Raw genomic sequence first — 21,329 nt, forward strand, 5'->3', positions numbered from 1 at the left:
AAGGTGACCTAGAAATCTTGATTAGTAATCACCTCCTGGGCAGAAGCCAGCAGTAACAGTCTGTGTTCTAATTGGATTACATTTGGAAATAAAAGATTTTTATCCCAATAAACACCTGCAATTAATAATCAGCTCAAGCCTAGGGAACCCATTACTATTACAGAAAACTGAGAATTAAATTGCTGCCTAGGCTGTGTCAAGGGTTTTGTGACTCTTTTGTGCAATTCCTTCGAGGGCACTGCAAAATTCTTTGGAGCTGGAAACTGACAGATACAAAAAAAAAGATTGATATAAAGATACAAGCTGCTTCCTCTCTCTAAATTTAATTCACTGCTGAGGGAGAACCCTATCTTATATATTAGCTTTTAAGGGCTTTATGCATTTAACATTTTTAATCTTTGCTGTGCTTCAAGATCAGCCACCGGGGGGAAGCGGGGGGGTGAGTTTCATGTAAACAGCTAAACTGGCCTGCAATTAATTTTTGGTTAACATACTGGTACCCACTTCAAAGTGGGCAAGATTAGGCAGAGCCAGCTGGTAGAGTGTTATATCAGAAGTAGGAAGAGCCACCGAGTCGAATGAAAAAAACTATGGGAGAAACAATCCATCAGCACCGAAGCAAGTGCTTTTCCTTTCTGACAGCTACAACACTGAAGTATTTATTTCAACCAATATTTTAATAGCACAATAAAACATGCTAAATTTGTCTAATGTCAACAGTACCCGCTAGTCATACCTCAGTGACTCTACGAAGTTATGAAAATAATGTACTTGAAAATAAAATAGTCATTTTTAAATTATACCATTTGGAGACGAACAGCTGAGTAAGCAGCTCCTTCTCTAGAGTGTCAGATTCATAGTTACTAGGACTCTGGGCATCTCTACTTCTGGGGGAGGCCCGGAGATGACATCATTTGGAGCGGGCTTCCAGGACAGAAATGGGATACAATCACTTCTGGGGCACTAAATGATTCTTGTGACCCAAAGTGTTGCCTCCTCAACAACATACATTCAAACCAAGGAAGACACAACCTGAGTGTGGCTACTGTTGGAAGAGAAGGACTTTATGGTGTTTCCTGCCTCGACCCACAGAGGGGGTTTTACTAGATGGCCAGTGGCTAGATAGGGACCTAGGGATTGACACCTTTACTCTATCATGCTGGTTCTATCCCTTTGATGTTAGACTGATACTCTCAGGGACTTCCGCCTTCTTCTCGCACACTTCTCCATCTCACTTTCAACATGCCTAGAGGGAGGATGGGTCCGTCTCCATCCAGCTAGATTAGGATAGATTAGTGAATCTATCTACCTACCTTTCTATCCAGAATGGAGTCCGCTAATAAATACCCTTTTTATTAGATTACTGACTCCGAATTTATTAGATTACAACTGACTCCGACTTTCTTTTGTGCAAGCTTACACGCAAATGGGATCCTCACACGTGAACACGAGGTAAGGCTTCCGCTGTGCCTCAGCCACCCGTGCACTCTGCTCGTTGTGAACTGGGATAATCTCCATTACTAGGAGATATTCCAACAGCTACAATGCCACAAATAAAGGGGTGAAAAGAAAGAACACAAGCTAGGAGAGGAGCAGGAGAGAGCAGCCATTCCCCAATCTCTGTATCTATTCAAGGAAAATAGAGATACACAAGAACAGGTCAGCTAGGAAAGCACTCTGTTCTCTGAGGAGAGTTTTGAAAAGACCAGTACCAAAGTTTGAGTTTTGAAAAAAATGCAGAAAGTTCTGTGTGCAAGAGAGAGAGAGAGACAGAGAGACAGAGACAGACAGAAAACTCTATGAAGCTTGATGGCCAGATCTAATCAATCATTTACGTTGCTATGGTTTGAGAAGAACACAAACGGAGGATGATCCCACTGCATTCTCTAAATATTCTAGGTACAAAAAAAGCCTACATCTAATGATGTGAATAAGTTTATCAGCTGGCTATTTGAATTAGTCCCCTCTCCATCCTGCAGTGTGGAACTAGTAGAACTCTGTCGTATCTCAAGACAGAAAGAAAAGGCATAAGTAAAGATGCACCTCAAACAAGGAAGCTTGCTTTCCCATGCAAATATACAAGACATGCAAACCCATTCCCTGTATCCACTGCAGCACTTACTTGTAGCCATCTCTGATGAAAGCAGCTGCAGGTGGTAAAGGAAGTTGTTCGATTTTTGGAGGAATTGCCCAGGAAGGCCGATAGACACAGGCCTCTGGAATCTTCAGAGGTAGCAGGCACTGGCTTGGGAGCATCTTCAGTGGAGCAAACATGGAGGATCCCATAAAGGGCTGAAAGGTTGGAACTTTGTGCACATAGGAGAAATCCTGCAATGCCAAACAAATCATACTGTTTGTAAACAAAGTTGTCCTGGTCATCTACATTCCTTATAAAGCAAAACGTTTGGGTGACTTTTCTTATATGAAACCAGTCAGATGCTAGACATTTTCATTCCAGCACTTGTGTTTTTTTACAGGAAGTAAATGTGGAATTAGGTATTCCTTAGAATGTAGAGCTGTAGCCAAATACAGCGGCCCTCTCTCTTGCCCCCTCTTTCTGTATTTCTTTTCCATAATACAACACAGGATGACACAATGTCATGACAGATGGTTGTAGCCTACTTTAGTGGAAGCAGAATTTAAACTTCCCCTTCATGGAAAAGATGGACACCAAAGTCAGCTGCTGACTCCATCTACTCCATTCAGTTCCCTCACTCTGGCAACCCCCCTCCCCCCGAACATCTGGAAAGGACTATGCCATGTCTCACAGAAAGATGGAACCTCAATGTTGAATTAATCTGCAGCCACTTCCTGCGCCTTCTTTGTACTGAAAGGAGGTGGTAGTCATCTTAGAGGACCAGGGGAAAAAATGACAAAAGTGGAAGGTTTGAGTTTTGAAAAAACAATGGGTGGGGAAGAATCCTTAGGTGACCCCAAGCAGAATGCAATTAAAATTGCTGTGGCAGCCCAAGGGATTCCAGAGATTCAGGCATTTTAACCTGCAGCGGCCATTTTGGAAACATTGGGGGTGGTCCTCAGGGGATATTGAGAAGAATGCAGTTAAAACAGCTGTGATAGCCCAAGGGATTTCAGAGATACAGGTGGTTTTATCCACAGTGGCTATTTTAATATCAGGACTTTTTTCTACTGTGGAAGCACACTCACTTCTTCCGAATGATGGAGAACTGCATTTTTATCTATTGGTGGGAGAGAATATAGAGGTGCTGATGCACTATACCACAATTAGCACAAACCATGGTTTGCGAACCTACTTCCACAAAAAAACATCTAGTTCTGGTTGGTTAGGTACACTGTGATTAGACATCATAGCAAACCATACAAGCTTCTTTAACGATGGCTTGGTATGATACTTCAACGAAGCCCATTATATGTAACTATTCATTTAGGGCAATGGTTCTCAACCTGTGGGTCGCGACCCCTTTGGGGGTTGAACGACCCTTTCACAGGGGTCGCCTAAGACTCTCTGCATCAGTGTTCTCCATCTGTAAAATGGATAAATGTTAGGGCCGTAATAAAACTGACTGACGGATAAATGTTAGGATTGGGGGTCACCACAACATGTGGAACTGTATTAAAGGGTCGCGGCATTAGGAAGGTTGAGAACCACTGATTTAGGGGATAAACCAGCGAATCAGCCATAAAGTTGCAGAATAAAGTATACAACGTTAATATTTGATTTTACAGATACTGGAGTAGAAGAGTAGCCATGCCAACTTGTACCTGCAAGATAATGCTGAAACACACAGTAATTCAAAGTCTGATTATTGTGGCCTGAGTTTTCATCTGATCAACACAATTATGGCCTACAAAGGTGGGTGCCATAAGAAATTAGTGTATTGGGGGGGGGGATTTCTTGAAACAGGGTTCACACTGGCTTACCTTAATTTCTTCTGGCTTGGGGCTACCCAGCCCATCTTCTACCTCCATCTTAAACTCAGTGAGTTGGTTTGTAACCATGTTGACCACAGGACTCTCCATCATCCCCAGGGTAGTCACGGTTTCTGAACTGATGCCATCTTTGTAACTCATCACAGGGGAGAAAGCAGGGTGCTGCTCCAAGGAGGGTGGTGTTGGAAACATCCTCTGCAGATCTGCCACAGCTGAAATACATGGTCCAGTCTTAAGCCTTGTAAAACTCAACCTTCCAAGATGCTCAAAAGATAACAAACAGGAAAAGGAAAAATACAAGGCTAAACATTGAGACAGGAAGGCTGATTCTGCAGGGGCAGCAATGGGTTCGTGGCACCTATTTCTGCGGCCTCTGCTGCTGTTTGCAGAGCAGTTGCAGGGACCAGCCAAAATATCTGGGATCCTGGAAGCAGAAGGTAGCACAGTTCACATGGAAACGCTGTGTTTCCATGAAAACCACGCAGCTGAGATTCCTCCCCCACCCCCACGAATACCCCCCACCTACCTGCATGGCAAGGCAGCTGCCTATTAGATTATTACCTCTAATGGCGGCCTCCATAATCATGGAGGGAAGGAGGGGTGGGGAGTGAACACTCCTGCTGGCTGAGGTTCGCACAGGCAAGCAGGAAGCAGGTTTCTAACCTGGGTTTAAGGGGGAAAGTCGCAGAACTACCAATTTTCATTAAACCTAGGTTCTGGCCATTAAAACAGCTTAGCAGCATTTGGGGGGTGAGTTCTGTGGGAACTCCCCCACCACAAACGCTTTAAAAAAGGGCCTCAATCCGTGTTAATTGGCCCGTGCAGAATCAGCTGAAAGGAAGGCAGGCTTGCCGTCAGTTGCAGAATTTGTCTCACAAGTCAGTTGTAGCCCATAAGAGCAAAATCCCACAGAGAATGCTCACGTCTAGTGCTAGGTTTAAGCAGTGACATGTGCTCCCAGCTGCATCCTTACAAGAACAGGGAAACACTTTTTAAAAGCAAACGCAAAACAGCATAGTGAGCAGCAGAAGCTAAGGAAAAGGCCTTCTGAGTACTCCAGTGCTCTGCACCACAAACTAGTAATATGTCACAAAACCAACAAGAGACCTCATGAACGATCCGTCAGGCGCTTGTTACAACAAGCTTCCGTTGTTTACAAGGAGCTTGCACAGCAGTGCAGCCTAGCAAATTGTGCCTCTACAACTTTACCCCGAGACTGAGAGGGGTAAATTGCAGAAATAAAGTTTCTTACAAAGCGACACCAATGCTGCAAGTGCTGACTTACATTAAAAACCTGTGAAATTCCCTATCTAATCAGCCTCATAACCCAATTTAGGAAGACTACAAAAGAAAGCTATTCCTCCTACTAAAATGGATTGTAATTAGCAATTTTGCCTTGAGACATCTCTGAGGTAAGCATCAGATGAAACTGCTCTGCAAACCGTACTATCTTTACTTTCTAACTAGCACAAATGATTTCCCCTCCCTAATGGACATTTATTAGGTATATTTATTTATTTCCTTGGGGGTCAGCTTTCAAATTTGTGGGGACAATATGCACCAAGGTGTTTTAAAAGGGCGTGTCTGAACACACTCAAGAACCAATTGATTATTAATCGATACACACACACAGTTTTTCAATGTTGCTTATTTATAGATGTAGTTTATAGGGCATAAGAAATCTCTAATAAAAATATCTGGAAAGGGAAAATACACTACAGAAACAAATCAGGAAGAAGCAAGTTCAAAAAAAAGGACCCTTTGTTGCTAAAAGTTAAACAAAACTGTGTACTCTGGCAGCTGCAAGGGCAAAAGAAACAACAGTTTTCCCAATATTTCTGTTGTTTGCTACAGCAATGCAGTTTGTTTATACTGGTCCTCTCAATGACAATACTTGCTCAACAGGCACAAGAACTAGAAGTAACAAGCTGGGAAGTAATAAGTTGATTCTCTGAAGATGCCTGCCACGAATGTAGGCAAAACGAGAAAATGCTACTGAAACACGGCCATACAAGGCGAAACGTCAGGAGAAACGTCAGGAGAAAATGCTACTGGAACACGGCCATACAACCCAGAAAACCCACAACACCCTAGTGATTCCGGCCGTGAAAGCCTTTGACAATACAAGCTGGGAAGTGTTACGAAGGATCTAATCTCCAAGCCTTGCCCACCAAATCTCTTTACTGATCCCATCACAGCAGGAAAACCAGCTTACCGGTACCACAAAAGCAGGGGGGAGGGGAGGCACCAAAGCTACAGATCAACATAAACAGCAGACGTTTGTATTCTCTAAATCGTAATCCAGGCAAGCCACATAAACAAGCGGGGTTTCCAATCCTGGCTGAATTCTCAGTCATGGCTGGCAATGGAGACAAAGGCTGCTGGTGATGTAGCAGAAGTCTATAAACTGTACTCGAACACAGACGTCGGGAATACAGAAGCAACTCTGATCATATCTCTCTCCTGTGGGTCCCAATCTGACCAACATTGGTAGCAAAAGCTCTGCTGAGACATCCTTGCCCTGCTTGCAGATGTGGGAAGCAACCCACATCCGATGCAACCCGCGTCTGATGGCAGCCTGAAGGTTAGTTGAGAACAGACTCCGGGATCTTGACTTTCATAATTCGATCCTTGCAGCTAAGACAACTTGTTCCCCTACCACATTGTTAATTCCATGTGAGCGTGGAGTTATGGCAGCACATCTTGGCATCTTTGATTAATCCCACCCACCCAGAGAGCATTGATTATTGATTAATCCCACCCAGACAGCACTGGCTGCCGCAAGACGTAATGTGCCACCATCAGCTCTTTTGGATGGGAGACACAAAAATGTGGAAAGTTCTAAAAGGGTTTGTTCTTATGATCTGGTTACTGTCGAAACACTTGACCATTCTTTGTTTGTATGCCCCAAATATGATAACATACGGATGAAATATATGAACTTTATTTTTTCTGCAGTGTTCCCAAGTGTTGTAAAATTCCATATCTCCTGATTAGTTGTGATGCACTTTTTTTGCAAGAATGTTGCAAATTTCATTCTTCACATACATGCTACAAGGGTCAGTGCTATCAGTCACAGACCAGGAAAGGAATTTGGGCGTCTTAGTTGATAGTTCCATGGGAATGTCAACTCAGTGCATGGCAGCTGTGAAAAAGGCAAACTCTCTGCTGGGGATCATTAGGAAAGGAATTGATAATAAAACTGCAAAGATTGTCATGCCCTTATATAAAGCTGTGGTGCGACCCGCACTTGGAGTACTGTGTTCAGTTCTGGTCGCCACATCTCAAAAAGGATATCGAAGAGATAGAAAAAGTGCAGAGAAGGGCAACGAGGATGATTGAGGGATTGGAGCACCTTCCTTATGAGGAGGAGCTGCAGCGTTTGGGACTCTTTAGTTTGGAGAGGAGACGTCTGAGGGGGGATGACTGAAGTCTATAAAATTATGCATGGGGTAGAAAATGTTGATAGAGAGACATTTTTCTCTCTTTCTCACAATACTAGAACCAGAGGGCATTCATTGAAAATGCTGGGGGGAAGAATTAGGACTAATCAAAGGAAACACTTCTTCACGCAACATGTGATTGGTGTTTGGAATATGCTGCCACAGGAGGTAGTGATGGCCACTAACCTGGATAGCTTTAAAACGGGCTTGGACAGATTTATGGAGGAGAAGTCGATCTATGGCTACCAATCTTGATCCTCCTTGATCTGAGATTGCAAATGCCTTAGCAGACCAGGTGCTCAGGAGCAGCAGCAGCAGAAAGTCATTGCTTTCACATCCTGCATGTGAGCTCCTAAAGGCACCTGGTGGGCCACTGCGAGTAGCAGAGTGCTGGACTAGATGGACTCTGGTCTGATCCAGCAGGCTAGTTCTTATGTTCTTATGTTCTTATTAGTAATTTCTGATTGTGTTCTTTTTCTCACGTGTAATTTCTTTTTCTGATACATGTTTTGTATTTTTTTTTGTTTTTGTATGCCAATAAGGGCCATTGTTGTTGTTAAAACGACAACACCCGCATCTGATGTCCTCGTAGTTTCTCAGTGACAATAACCCGGCAACAATTCTTGGACAACAATCCAATAGAAAAACCCTCACAGAGGGATTAGATTTCTAACACATCACAGCATGCACTGTGGGAAAAAGACAGGTTCTGCTGTTGAGCTCCCTGACATCTCTCTCCTCCCATTCCTGCCACCGTTTCTTTTTTCACGTCTTTCACAGAAATCGCTTCCAGCTAGAGAAAAAGTTAACACCTTGGTCCCAGTCCCGTCTATTTACCCTTTCTCAAATTGCTCCACAATATTCTATTTTGGGGGTGGGGGGTTCCCCCTCTTTTTTTTATCATTTCTGCAATGCAGTGTCATAAAAAAAGAAGAAAAATGTTTAATTAAATAAACCCACAAGACTGACTGGGTACCATTATTCATTTCCATATGTGTCATGCTTGAGAAAGCTTTGCATATTTTAAGAAGCTATAGATCTACTAAAACTGTCAAAATCCAATCTCTGTGTACTTCATAGTTCTGCATTTGAGTAAATCAGCACTGCTTTTATGGGTCCATAAAACTCTCTGACTCATCCTTGTGACACCATGGTTTTTCCCCTCAATTTGTTCTCATTACCAGCCAGAGTTAATGAGATAACGTTCAAGAATGATTTGCAGTGGAGCGAGATTTCTGCTTGGAGTAGCTATCGTACCTTTTTCCTCTGAAGCTAAGGATCTTGTAACTCATCATGACATCTGTTAGTATCACACAAAATTCGATTTCTAAATACACATAAAACATTTCTAAAGCATACTATGTACATGGGGATTGTGGGGGACGGGGGACAGCGGGCGAATCTGAAGATCTGAGACTACACTTAAATTCCCAGAAGTTTCTGCCGAGACAGAAATGAATGACACTGAAATCTGCATAAATATATGCAAGATCCAAAGACTTCACACAACCCGAAATGCCCTTTGACTTCATCAAAGTTGTTTAAAGACGTGCTAAGAACCAACAGCTGTATTTCTGACAACTTTTAACTTCTCCCTCGTTCAGCATATTTAATAAAGATATATATAATCTAGTTTCAATTAGACATCATTGATTTCTATCGCTCACAGTAAATTCCACCCCCACTTGTAAATTGATAGCTTCTAAACGAAAACAGCTCAAATTAAGAATAATTACTTTTCCCTCACGGTTCTTATACAATCATATTTGGATAGCAATACTCTGCCTCAGCAGAGCAGCTAATAAAACAATGATGATTTTTTTTGTGTGAACACTGACATGGAAGAGGAGCAGCTGCTTGGGCTGTACTTGGATCTCAGAAGCAGCTTCTATTTCGTCTGCAACTCAGGATCCAAATCAAAAAGAAAACAGTAAGGAAATCATCACAGATCACCCAAGAGTTACTCCGATTAACAGATCGATGCATATCTGCAAAGGATTTATTTTAAAATCATGGCTTGCAGAGAGCAGCCTTCCCTCCTCCTTCCAGTTACCAACTTTTATCACTGGATGGAGCCCCCAGGTGAGCACATTTAATTGCATTTTTTAATTCTTATTCAGACTGAATTTTAGCTGTCTCTGGCCAATCAGGAATGAAAGCTGGTGTATGAAGTCACACCTTGGTTTTTATTCTCTTGGTTAAGGCCCCTGGGTGACCTTGGGCTAGTCCAGAGGTCTGCAACCTGTGGCTCACCAGATGTGGCCATGCTGGCAGGGGCTGATGGGAGTTGTAGTCCATGAACATCTGGAATTGCAATTGACCTAATTTGAGAACAACTGACCTAATTGACCTAACCTGTTGTCAGACTCTGCTACTTACTTGGTGGATAAGGTACTGCTGTTCTGCCATCCTTACCCAGAGGGCGCTCTTCAGTTCCCACAGCAGGCATTTTTGATGATCGTAGGGCAGGTGACACAGCCTAGACATGAAATTTTTAAAAATAAATAAATAAAACTTGCAAAAAAATTGTTTAAGATGCTAATTTGATGACAACATGAATTTCAAACTCCACCCCAATACTGAAAAGGTGATAATTTTTGATTCTTGAATCAGCCACAACTTCCAGCCACAGCAATTTTTGCTTTAATGAAAAAAACTGTCATTGGTGAAAATAACGGAGTCATTTGCTTGTTCCTGTTTATTCTAATTTTTAAAAGGTCTATACTTCCTTTCATTAATTAATTAAATACACAGGTCATTTTCATAAATTTGGCACCAGAGAATTCCAATGTTAATTGATATTGAGAAACTGTAGCAAATAATAGAAAACCTCTGCTAACACAGGTACCAGTTTTTGCCATCAAATCACAGCTGACTTACGGCAACCCCGCACAGTTTTCAAGGCAAGAGACATTCAGAGGCAGTTTTCCCTTGCCTGCTTCTGTGTTACGCCCCTGCTATTTCGTAGAAATCTCCCATCCACATACAAGTCAGGGTCAGGGCTGAGAGTGTGTGACTGGCCTATGGTCACCCAGCAAGTTTTCATGGAACAATTAGGGATTTGAACCTGAGTTTCTCAAGTCCCAGTCTGACATCTTAACCACTACACCATGCTGGCTCTCTACAGAAACCTTTGTTGGGTCCAAACCTAGTTTATGGTCATGAAAAGGACTAAGCTATTAGAACAGACAGGACATTCCCCATATAGAAGCCTCCTTTGGGCCAGCGGACAGGAAATTGAGTGATGCTTGAGAGCCAGCGTGGTGCAGTGGTTAAAAGCAGGTGCACTCTAATCTGGAGAACTGGGTTTGATTCCCCATTCCTCTACCTGGCAGAGGTTTATCTGGTGAACCAGATTATCTGGTGAACCAGTTTAGCTTGTGCACTCCAACACATGCCAGCTGAGTGACCTTGGGCTAGTCTCCCTCAACCCCACCCACCTCACAGGGTGTTTGTTGGGAGGGGGGAAGGGGATTGTAAGCCCCTTTGAGACTCCTTACAGGAGAGAAAGGGGAGATATAAATCCAAACTGTTCTTCTTCCTACCAAGTTCCTTGCTCAGTTCCTTCTCTGTAACAATCTGGACAAGGAAGAAATGAAGCCTGTAACGCCCTCCCCCCCCACCCTGCCCCACAAGAGATCAGATATTATTCTGAAGCCATGCAAGTACAAAGTGCACCATGGCACAGCTTCATTCATCACACACTTACTCCAGGCTCATCGTCATCTGAATTATCAAAGAGGTTGTCTAAATCATGTAGTGATGGGGCCAAGTCTGTTACTTGTGTGAGGCTGCCAGTACCAGCTCGACCTGCTGCATTATCTTGCCGGGTATCTAGGAGAGAAAAGAAGGGGGGGAAAACTGAAGTGTTTCCAGACTAGGGAAGAAAATATAAAAGGCACGACAAAATAAATGGCAAGAAAACATCACAAAGCAACTCAAGAGTTCAGAAGTTTATCCTAGACATAAAATCAGCCTCGACTGAAACGTAATGAATGTGGACAGCCGAGTAGAATAACGCATTCAGATGCTGAACAGCATCGTGACAATTCCCAGTTTGCTTCTTATCAGTTAATAGCAAAATGTATTGCAATTAATCTTGATGAGATTTCCTCCAGTATCCCTTCCAGGAAGCATCACAGAGATTTTCACACACCTGTTTTAGGAGCAGAACTGAAAATGGACATTGCGTCTTTCCCATCTGGCATGGTGGTGGAATGACCGGATGCAGAAATCTCCTTAGTTACAGTTCCATCTTCCGACTGTAAGCATAGAAAACAAAAGGTTAATTGAATCAAAGAAGAAGGGTTTTTAGAAAAGGAAATTGTGTTTGTAATTTGAATACTTCTGCCCTATGCTTGCTTTCAATGGCCAATATGCCCAGCATTTTCCAACAGAGAAGAAACAAAAACCACAAAGAAAACTTTCCCCATATCCAGTATGAAACTGCCCTAAGACTAATACTAGTGAACAACAGAGACTGTCGCTTCTTCAACATCATTCTTTACAACTGTGCTCAGTCAAATTAGTGCTTGCACAAGAGACAAATGTGGAACAAATGTAGATTAGACTTGTTAAACAAATGTGGAAGAACCACTGTTTTCCAGTGTTGCAAGGAAATACGAAGTGCATTTTCCGTTTAGGCTGAAAGAGGGTAACTGATACCAAGGTCTCTCAGTGAACTTTGATGGCATGAGTAGGGTTTCAAACTCGGGTCTCCCAGATAGTACTCATGACACACTTAACCATTATACCACGCTGGCTCTCAAATCCACTATCCATTTCTCCATATGCAGCTGACCCCTTTGCGGCCCCCTCCTTTGACCCACTTTTACCCAGGGAAATGGTCAAGCAAGTATCCCTGGACAAGGAGTTCCTACAGAAGCCTTTTAATATATGTACGACATATATCTTCTGTAGGAACTCCTTGTCCAGGGATACTTGCTTGACTATTTCCTCTCAAAACTTGCTTTGGGTCACTGCAGGGGTGATAAATTTCTTTTTAACGTATTCCCACGTTGGTTTTCCGTCGCTGACTATACTGAAAGTGTGTGCTTCATAAAACCTTAACTTCCGTGAGAGTCCCAACTGGTAGCAAAGCAGGATAAACATCTCCAAATAAATAAAAGAACAAGGTACCTTGTTCTTCTTCAGGGAGTCTCTCTCAGTCCCAAGTTTGCATTTTTTAGTGCCAGTGAAGCTGTACTTGATGTCACCATCCTGAAATGTATATGGATCACTGACTTCTCCCAAGCATTCGCCAGACTGCTGGATCAGAGGTAAGGAATCAAGATAATTCATTGCCGACACCGGGGGAGTTTCTTCCAAGATTTTAAACCGTTTGTTAGGTTGTGCTAAGAGCCTAGAAAAAAGGAACAGGAAAAATATTCAGTCAAGTCTGTCTCGCAGATGTATAGATTTTTCTTACAGGAAAAACACCGAATGTACGGTAATCCCTTTGTCTGACTCAATACAACTGAAACAACGTGTTTCTCTAGTACAGCATGCTTAAACTCCTGCCACTATTAAACATTTTCTGGCTCCTCTGCAGACTGACATTCTGGGTCAATGAAACTAGAAACTTACAGGTGCCTCACAGATTAGCAAATTCAGCAACATCTGAGTATGCCATAGCATCTGTCGTGACAGGGGCCAGAAGAACGATGGTACAAATTTATCCTCAATGTCTGCTTTGGGCATTATTTTACTTCACAGGAACAAGATGCACCACTGCAGTGGCATAGTGCTCAGGGGAAGGGGGGCATCTTGTCCCGGGTACAACCCGGGGCAGGGGCATTGGGGGCGTGGGCGTTCCGGGGCAGGCGCGTGGCAGGGGCACAAGACATGCATGTGCCCCAGTCACTGTTCCCCCTCACAGCTCTGTACTACTGCCTCAAATTGCCTTTTCCCATGAATGAGCATCCTACTGAAAACATACTCCCCTCATTTATCTCCCACTGGAGGCAAGAGAGTGCTATTTCTACGATGATGTCATTGCATGGGAACAAAGGGACTGGTTCCTAGATAGAATAATCATGCCAAAAGGCACAGTCAGTCATCTTCTCTCTGTAATACTTATAGATCTAGTTTGAACTGCACAGTTGACTTTGACCATCACAAAGATGCATTTTTGTGGTTCCACGTGTATTTGTGTAAAAACATACAGTTCTGATATTTGCCAGAAAAGAAGTTCAGCAAACCAAAATAATGAGGCAATCTAACTAGAAACAGGTAAATTAGTAAAAGTTTTTAAAAAGCAATGCTTTCCAAACTGATTGTTGAGCAGTTTAAAGGCACTCGGTTTTAGGGCAAAGTTCTGCTCATCCAGAATCCAGACTACAACCTGGGGATCAACTGGAATAGAACATTTTCTGGAGTGTATTCAATATCCCATTTTTCAAGGTTATTCTGGACGTTCTCAATACGGCAGAGAGTTATCAACACATGGAGATGTCTTACACAGTTACACAGCTACAGCACTGGTCCATCTAGCTCAGTTTTACTTTAACTGGAAGCAGTTCTCCAGGGCTTCATGAACAGAAGAATCTTGCCCAGTACCTACCACCTTAGACTAAATTAGACATGTCAAGCTTTAAACCGGTGCATTTTCTCAACACAAAGTGTATGCTCTACCACTCAGTCACGGTTAACAATTTCTTGCTGTGTGGGAGGCTTCTAGGCCTATGGTCAAGACAGTATAGTGGATTACCAATGTAACTGTGACAAACAAGGCTTTTAAGCACAGCTTACAGTTGGCAGGTTGAAGGCTTTGAAGTATGCCAAGAGCCAGCAGATCCTATTCTGCAGAGCAATCACATAATTATGGCCATATGGAATGTGTTTGTTCTCAACTCCGATAAAACTTTCTGAATGGAGGCCTCTGATTTTCTGCTCAGACTTCCACTCCGAATTCTGCAAAAATGCTATCTAGTTTTCAGGCTGAATTTTGTCTGCAAGTTGTCATCATCCATGAAGGCTAATCTCCCTACAATTCCTGAAATATTGGTGCTTCGTCCACTGATGATTAAAGTTTCTCGTTTTTGTTTTGGCCTGTTTCTAAGGGAACAAATAGTTAAATCACCTGCTAGCAGCTGCTTCTAAAGCCACGGATTTAGACATTACTGGAAACTGAAAGCTCTGGTTAACCTCAGGAAACAGCTGATATGCCTTCTTTAAATGTTTCTTGACTCAACCGGAGTCCATAAAGGGTAATTCTATAATCATGCAATGAACTCATACAGACTTTAAGGATGAAAGCAATTTCCCACAGCAGATAATTTGAAAATTGCATCCAACTTTTTATATGATACACACAGCAACTTCTGCCCTCTGATATGGCATTTTCTATAGTTGAAAATGTATAAAAGAGATCCTTCCTCCAGAGCTGCAGCAAGGGGGAACTGCGCCCGGGGCACTGTGTGTCCTGCCTGATGCAAGACACCCCCTTTCCCTGGGCGCTACGCCACTGCCTTCCTCAAATCTACAACTTCACTAACTCGTTGGGCAGTTCTAGAAAAAACTGCTAATCTGTGGAAGATTTTGCAAACACACGCCACACTTGTGTTCCAATAGGTTGAAAACCATGGCATCCAAGTCAACCGTCTGTTAAATTTTATTAACTGATCTCTCAACTGACTGGGATAAATATTGTGAGATAAAGCACAAAACCAAAAATGCCATTATAAAGATGGCACTCTATATACTGGTTGTTGTGGGCTTTCCAGGCTGTGTGGCCATGGTCTGGTAGGTCTTGTTCCTAACATTTCGCCTGCATCTTCAGAGGGGTATCACAGAGAGAAGTGTGTTACACACTGTATCCAATAACATACTTCTCTCTGTGATACACCTCTGAAGATGCAGGTGAAAAGTTACGAACAAGAGCTACCAGACCACGGCCACGCAGCCCGGAAAGCCCACAACAACCAGTTGAGTCCGGCCATTAAATACTTCGGCGATCTATATACTTTGCTTCATTGTGATGTCAGTCAGAGGTAAGAGCTCTATGCCTCCTGTGACAGGTCATGGACAGACCTGCCAGCAACGCTTCCCAATCAGCCTTATACACCTTCAAACTAGGAAAACTGGCCTACTCCTCCTTTGCATAAGAAACCAAAGATACTACTTTGCTTTATTTGTTTTAATTCATGTTTTTTAAATAAATTAGTTTATTATGCTTATTAGTCTGATTTGTTTACAAAACATAGCTGATTTGTTTTTACAATTATCAAAAGCATTAATATGCTGATAATTAAAAGAATTTTTTTCCAACCGAGCCATTATTTCAAAAGTCAGGCATTAATTTTGGAGAGGATTGGTAAAAGGCTGGCCAAGCACACATGGAAGCATTTGGTATAGAAGTAACTGAACTATCTGAATATATGGCCACATGGAAGTCAGGAAGTCCTTTGGAACCAAAAGCCATGGTCAATTCAAGTAATCAAATCCAGTATATCTGCATACAAAGTCATTGTTAACAGCAGCCAATCTCAGCATGAACAGAATCCAACAGGTCAAAGATTTCTCTGACCAGTGGCCATGTGGAAGATGCCACTGCAACAGTCAGGCTACAGACAACAACAGCAGCAACTCTGTATTGTCTATCCCAGTGATGGAGAACTTTTTAGAGACCGGGTGCCAGGGACAGAGCAAGGGGAAACTGTGCCTGGGGCATGCATGTGTCCTGTGCCCCACCACGCCCCCGGAACACCATCGTCACACCCCCAAAGAGGGGTGCATCCAGTGCGTCTTGCCCCCCTCGCCCCCTTGGCGCTATGCCACTGCTGAGTGCCCAAACTGGGGCAACAGCATGCGTGCTCACAAAGAGGGCTCTGAGTGCCACCTCTGTCACGCGTGCCATAGGTTCGCCACCACTGGTCTATCCCCTCTCAACTCCTATATCTAACGTTGATGCTTATTGTCCAACACAATATTTCTACCCTTCTCCTTGGTAACACAAATTCCTGGCAAACATTTCTCCCATCTTGCTGCCTCCCACCTTCTTTTTCCCTAGCCTTCTTCAGCCTGTATCTTAGGACTCACTTAACGATTCTCTCGAACTTGTCTTCAAGATCTGCTCTGCAGTGGATCTCTCTGCTGTAAAATTCCCTTCTGGTCAACTGTCTGTCTTGCAACAAGGAATAATCCCCACTGCTTAAAAAAAAAAACCCTCTTTGCCCTCTGAAATTAAGTGATTATCATTCTTGAGCCCATGAAAGCCTGCTCAGCCAGAACTTGAGGAGTTGATTCACTGTTTACTTCCTAGAGCTGCTAATAAAGTATTCGCTGTATCCTTGTCTAATCACATCTTACCCTCAGGGACACCAATTTAAAGCAACAATCTTTTCTTCAGAACCCACATAATCATCTTTAATCCCAAGCTTACAACTATTTCCTTTGGCCTGAGATCTACCGGGCTTTATGGGTGTGCTAGACAAGAAGCCTCTTTTCTCTCTTGCATTGTCTGTAGGGGTGCTTGTAGAGTGGACATAATACAATTGTACAATTGACCACCCTCTTGTACAGCCTGACCACCCTCTTCGCCCCCGGGGTAGTGTCTTATACAATTTGTGGGTGAAGTTCTCCGGCCTCCCCTGCCCAGGTCTCTCTGTCCCCCTCATACACAAAATATGTTTTAGGTCAGAAAGAGGGGAGAAGAAAACTAAACAGATGCCTACCTCCAACTGGTATTTTAAGAATAGTTATCTATGCAGCAACACATAAGGAGACTGCACTACAACAGAGCATATATGTGGGCAGAGCGCACGAAGAACTACTAGACATTATGAAAGGCATGGAACTGTCTCCTAAAACAGAAACGCCATCCCTCTTACTCTTCGCCCAGCAACATCCAGTTAAAGAAAGTTTTTACTGTGTCATCACAGTGGTCTAGGCTTCTACACAGTTTCCCCCCAGCAAATAGTAGCCAATGGAGAATGGGTGGGAAGATTCATGGCATGGCACCATATTGGAATATTTTGCCGTATTAAGGTGGGAGGAGGAGGAGATGCTCATTAGGTGGCAGCCACACATCTCCTGAAGGGCCTAGCTTTGGAGGAAGGGATGAGTATTCTGAATATCCTGATGAGGATTCTCTAGCTCTGTTTATAGGGAGATCCAAAACACTGTCAAAGAGATAAGGACCTTTCATTGCTTACAATGATTACAGGAGCAGCAGTGGCATAGTAGAAAAGAGCAGGTATACTCTAATCTGGAGGAACCGGGTTTGATTCCCCATTCTGCCACTTGAGCTGCGGAGGCTCATCTGGGGAATTCAGATTAGCCTGTGCACTCCTACACATGCCAGCTGGGCTACCTTGGGCTAGTCACAGTTTTTCAGAGCTCTCTCAGCCCCACCTACCTCACAGGGTGTTTGTTGTGAGGGAGGAAGGGAAAGGAGATTGTCAACGCCTTTGAGTCTCCTACAGGAGAGAAAGGGGGATATAAATACAACTCTTCTTCTTCTACAAGGGTCAGCAGCCTGACCACCCTCTTCGCCCCCGGGGTAGTGTCTTATTAAATTGTTTTGATGTGTAATGGAATAACTTAACTATGAAGCAACTGAAACCCAAAGTGGAAGTGTTATATTGGTAGGAAGTCTAGTAATTCCATACAAATATTATACTGACCCATGGCAGTCACAATAAAAACAGGTCATCTATAATCACTAGCAACTCCTCCTTGCCTTTATTGCCTCCTAAATCATCTCGACTAATTCACATGTATACATAAACATAGGGCACACTTGAAAAGCAATCATTCTTTCAAATGTGGTCTTATATTTCAAAAGACTATACAATTCTACATGAACATGTAACTCTTCATACACAATGAGAGACGTTGTTTGAAAGCTTATGAACTGATAAACACCCGCCAAGCTTCTTGTAAAGTTGTACGCAAAAGCCATGTCTCTTTTCGTCTGTTAAAATACAGCCTTTCTTACTGTTAGAATATTTGGCATTCCGAGTGATTCTTTCAGTTAGTCCTTGCAGGCAGAGGCGTAGTTGGGCCAAAGTGCGCCCAGTGCGCACTCTTGTGTTTTCTGCCCCCCTGCGGCGCCTCCCCTCGGCCCCCCGCCCCTTAGTTCAGTCTGGAAAAGCGGCCTGTTTTCTTCAGGCCTAAAATGGCCTGGTGAGAACTACACTTCCCATGAGATCCTGGGGCTCGCAAGGCCTCCTGGGAAGTGTAGTTCCCACCAGGCCATTTTCAGCCTGAAGAGAAGAGATCCCTTCTCCAGCCTGCACTGTTTTACTAAGGTATGTGGGGGGCACCACGGAGGGGTGGGGCGCGCTGTGGGGGGCGATTTTCCACACGAGCACCCAGTGCAACACGCATCCCCCACCCCGCCCTCTGGTAGCTCCGCCTCTGCTTGCAGGAGTAAGATAGCTGCATTTACTTGGTTGTTTCTGTTAATGCAGGGCAGGTGAGCTAATAGGTTAATTGGAGGTCACCTTCCTTTTTAAATATAATGGTATCGTTTTGCATGCTTCTTACTCCTCCTCTTTTTACCCCTTTACCTTATTCTCCTGCTGCTTTTTTCTCCTTATGGTGTGTTGTTGATGCTGCTTTGCTGTTTGTTACTATGTAAGCTGGTTCGCTTGTTTGTGCATTTTTGATTTCTTTTGCCTACTTCTTTTTGTTGTATATATTTTGCATTCTAATTTTTTTTGTAACTAGAATCCTAACAAAGGATAATTCCTTTTTAAACTCTGTTGTGTTTTTACTCTGCTAAGAATTGGGTAATTTCAGTTCTTACTAGCCTTAAGGAGATATTGATGCAATCTTCAAAGAGAAACAGTTATTTTTAACAGCTCAGCACAAAACAGGAAACAACATTTGAAAGGGCATTTTATACACACTGTGCTTTCAGTCTCAGTACTGAAGGCAAGACCTAAAAGCACATGTAGTCAGATATCACAGTTCAGAAGATCTAGGTATTTTTCCCTAACTGCATATGGATCACCCCCACTGCACCCAGCATCGCAAAATGCTGAGCGTTTTTATTTTTTTATTTTAAAAAATATAATGCACTCTTAGAATCACAGAGTTGGAAGAGACCCCAAGGGCCATCAAGTCCAATCCCCTGCAATGCAGGAACACACAATCAAAGCATTCCTGACAGATGCCTCTCTTTAAAAACCTCCAAAGGAGACTCCACCACACTCTGAGGTAGTGTATTCCACTGTCAAACAGCCCTTACTGTCAGGAAGTTTTTCCTGATGTTTAGGTGGAATCTCCTTTCCTTCATCTTGAACCCATTACTCCGGGTCCTAGTCTCTGCAGCAGTAGAAAACAAGCTTGCTTCCTCACCAACAAGACATCCCTTCAAATATTTAAACATGGCTATCATGTCCCCTCTTAACCTTCTCTTCACCAAACTAAACATACCCAGCTCCCGAAGTCTCTCCTCATAGGGCAAGACTCCGTCCTATGGAACAGAAAATTCACATGACAAGACCCAAAATTTATATTTGGCTTTGAGAAGTCCAGCCCTCCTGCATCCTTATTTTCCTTCTGGTGGGGGAAGGTGAAATCCCAGCACCTCAATGCAGGCCTGAGAGAAAAAGAAAATTCATCCATTGGGGGGGGGGGGGGGGGAAAATTCCAAAAGGGGTTTGAGAGTTCACGTCTTTCCCATGTTCCTGCTCGATCTCCCTTATCTTTAGAGACAAAAATCTCGAACAACAACATTTGGAACATTCAGTCATGTTAGGGAATTGTGGTACCTTTTCAGCGCAGTGCTGTCAGAGACTGCATCCGTCTTGCTGTCGTATCTTTCACAATGGAGCTCGGGGGGTTTGAACTCTGAATCATCGTTTGATGGAAGAACATACCCCTGCCACTTCGTTGACGCTTCTTGGTTGGGTGAGATGCCGCAGTATAAAGCTGTCTCGCTGACTTCCGCCATCAGAGGAAGCCTTTGGCCTACAAGAACTGTCCTGTCCTCTGCGCTGGCCATTGGCTGAAGTTCTAATCCACTAGTGTAGAGAGCTGGATTCACAGGAACTGACGGAAGGTCTAAACTATCTGTTTCCTGTCCTCTTGGCTGGGGGCTGAGTGTGGGGGGCAGAGGGGATGTGGGGGAATGGGGGGAATCCATAGGATTCAAATTTGTTGGTTTGCTCAGGTGCCTTGGAGGCAGAGAGAGCTGCTTCTCATATTTCCTGCTATTGGAGGCTTCCAAGGAAGGGTCCATCCCTGCCAAGGCCAGCTTCTGTCCTGACGGGTCCTGCTCCACACACAGCTCTTCAGTGACAGAAGGACGATGGTGAAATGGCAGCAGCAATCTCTTCTGAAGCTTTTCTGATTTCTCCTGCCTCTCGGTGGTTTTGTGCTTAGAGGCAGGAGGCGGCAAGGAGGCCGAGGACAAGGAACCTGCACCAAATCCTGGCTGTGATATCGTTGGCGGACGACTGGAACCCACAGCACAGCGTTGCTTGAGGAGCTTGTGCCTGGAAAAGGGAATCAGGAAGCCTTTGCTGAGTTGGTTGTGAAAACAAAAAGCACAAGTGGTTCACACATATGACGACACCCCTGGAAGCCCCAGTTCCTGCCCAGCCTCAAGTGGGAGTTCCTTTGCAAATGTAGCAAGTATTGGCATGATTAAACCCATGGTGGCGAACCTATGGCACTCCAGATGTTCATGGACTACAATTGGCCATGCTGGCAGGGGCTGATGGGAATTGTAGTCCATGAACATCTGGAGTGCCATAGGTTCGCCACCACTGATTTAGACTTTATTTTGGCAAGACCCAGCCACGTTTTCCTTCTGCACTTTCAACTCAGACTTAAAAATAGCCACTTTTTCCAAATAAAGCTTTTGTGAAGAGGATATGAACAGCTTTTTCGGTCAGGCTACAGTCCCTTCCGCACATGCAAAATAATGCACTTTCAATGCACTTTGCAGATGGATTTTACTTTGAGAAATAGCAAAATCCACTTCCAAACAATTGCAAAAGTGGATTGAATGTGTATTATTCT

General features: G+C 43.5%; 1 protein-coding gene across 2 annotated transcripts in view; it reads right to left on the reverse strand.

Moving 5' to 3' along the window:
• MED13L (mediator complex subunit 13L) overlaps positions 1-21,329 on the reverse strand; it is a 190,593-nt gene that overhangs the window by 32,404 nt on the left and 136,860 nt on the right. The window contains exons 10-16 of one of the 2 annotated variants that reach the window (XM_048513786.1): positions 20,075-20,800; positions 12,492-12,714; positions 11,509-11,614; positions 11,062-11,186; positions 9,768-9,831; positions 3,901-4,121; positions 2,123-2,328 (exon numbers count right to left, since the gene is read on the reverse strand). In XM_048513786.1, the coding sequence (XP_048369743.1) occupies positions 2,123-2,328; positions 3,901-4,121; positions 9,768-9,831; positions 11,062-11,186; positions 11,509-11,614; positions 12,492-12,714; positions 20,075-20,800 (1,671 nt within the window). Of the gene's footprint in view, positions 1-2,122; positions 2,329-3,900; positions 4,122-9,731; positions 9,832-11,061; positions 11,187-11,508; positions 11,615-12,491; positions 12,715-20,074; positions 20,801-21,329 lie in introns of both variants that reach the window. The other variant, XM_048513785.1, reaches the window with a different exon arrangement.

This window comes from Sphaerodactylus townsendi, linkage group LG13, assembly GCF_021028975.2.
Source record: "Sphaerodactylus townsendi isolate TG3544 linkage group LG13, MPM_Stown_v2.3, whole genome shotgun sequence".
NCBI classification, from domain to species: Eukaryota; Metazoa; Chordata; class Lepidosauria; order Squamata; family Sphaerodactylidae; genus Sphaerodactylus; species Sphaerodactylus townsendi.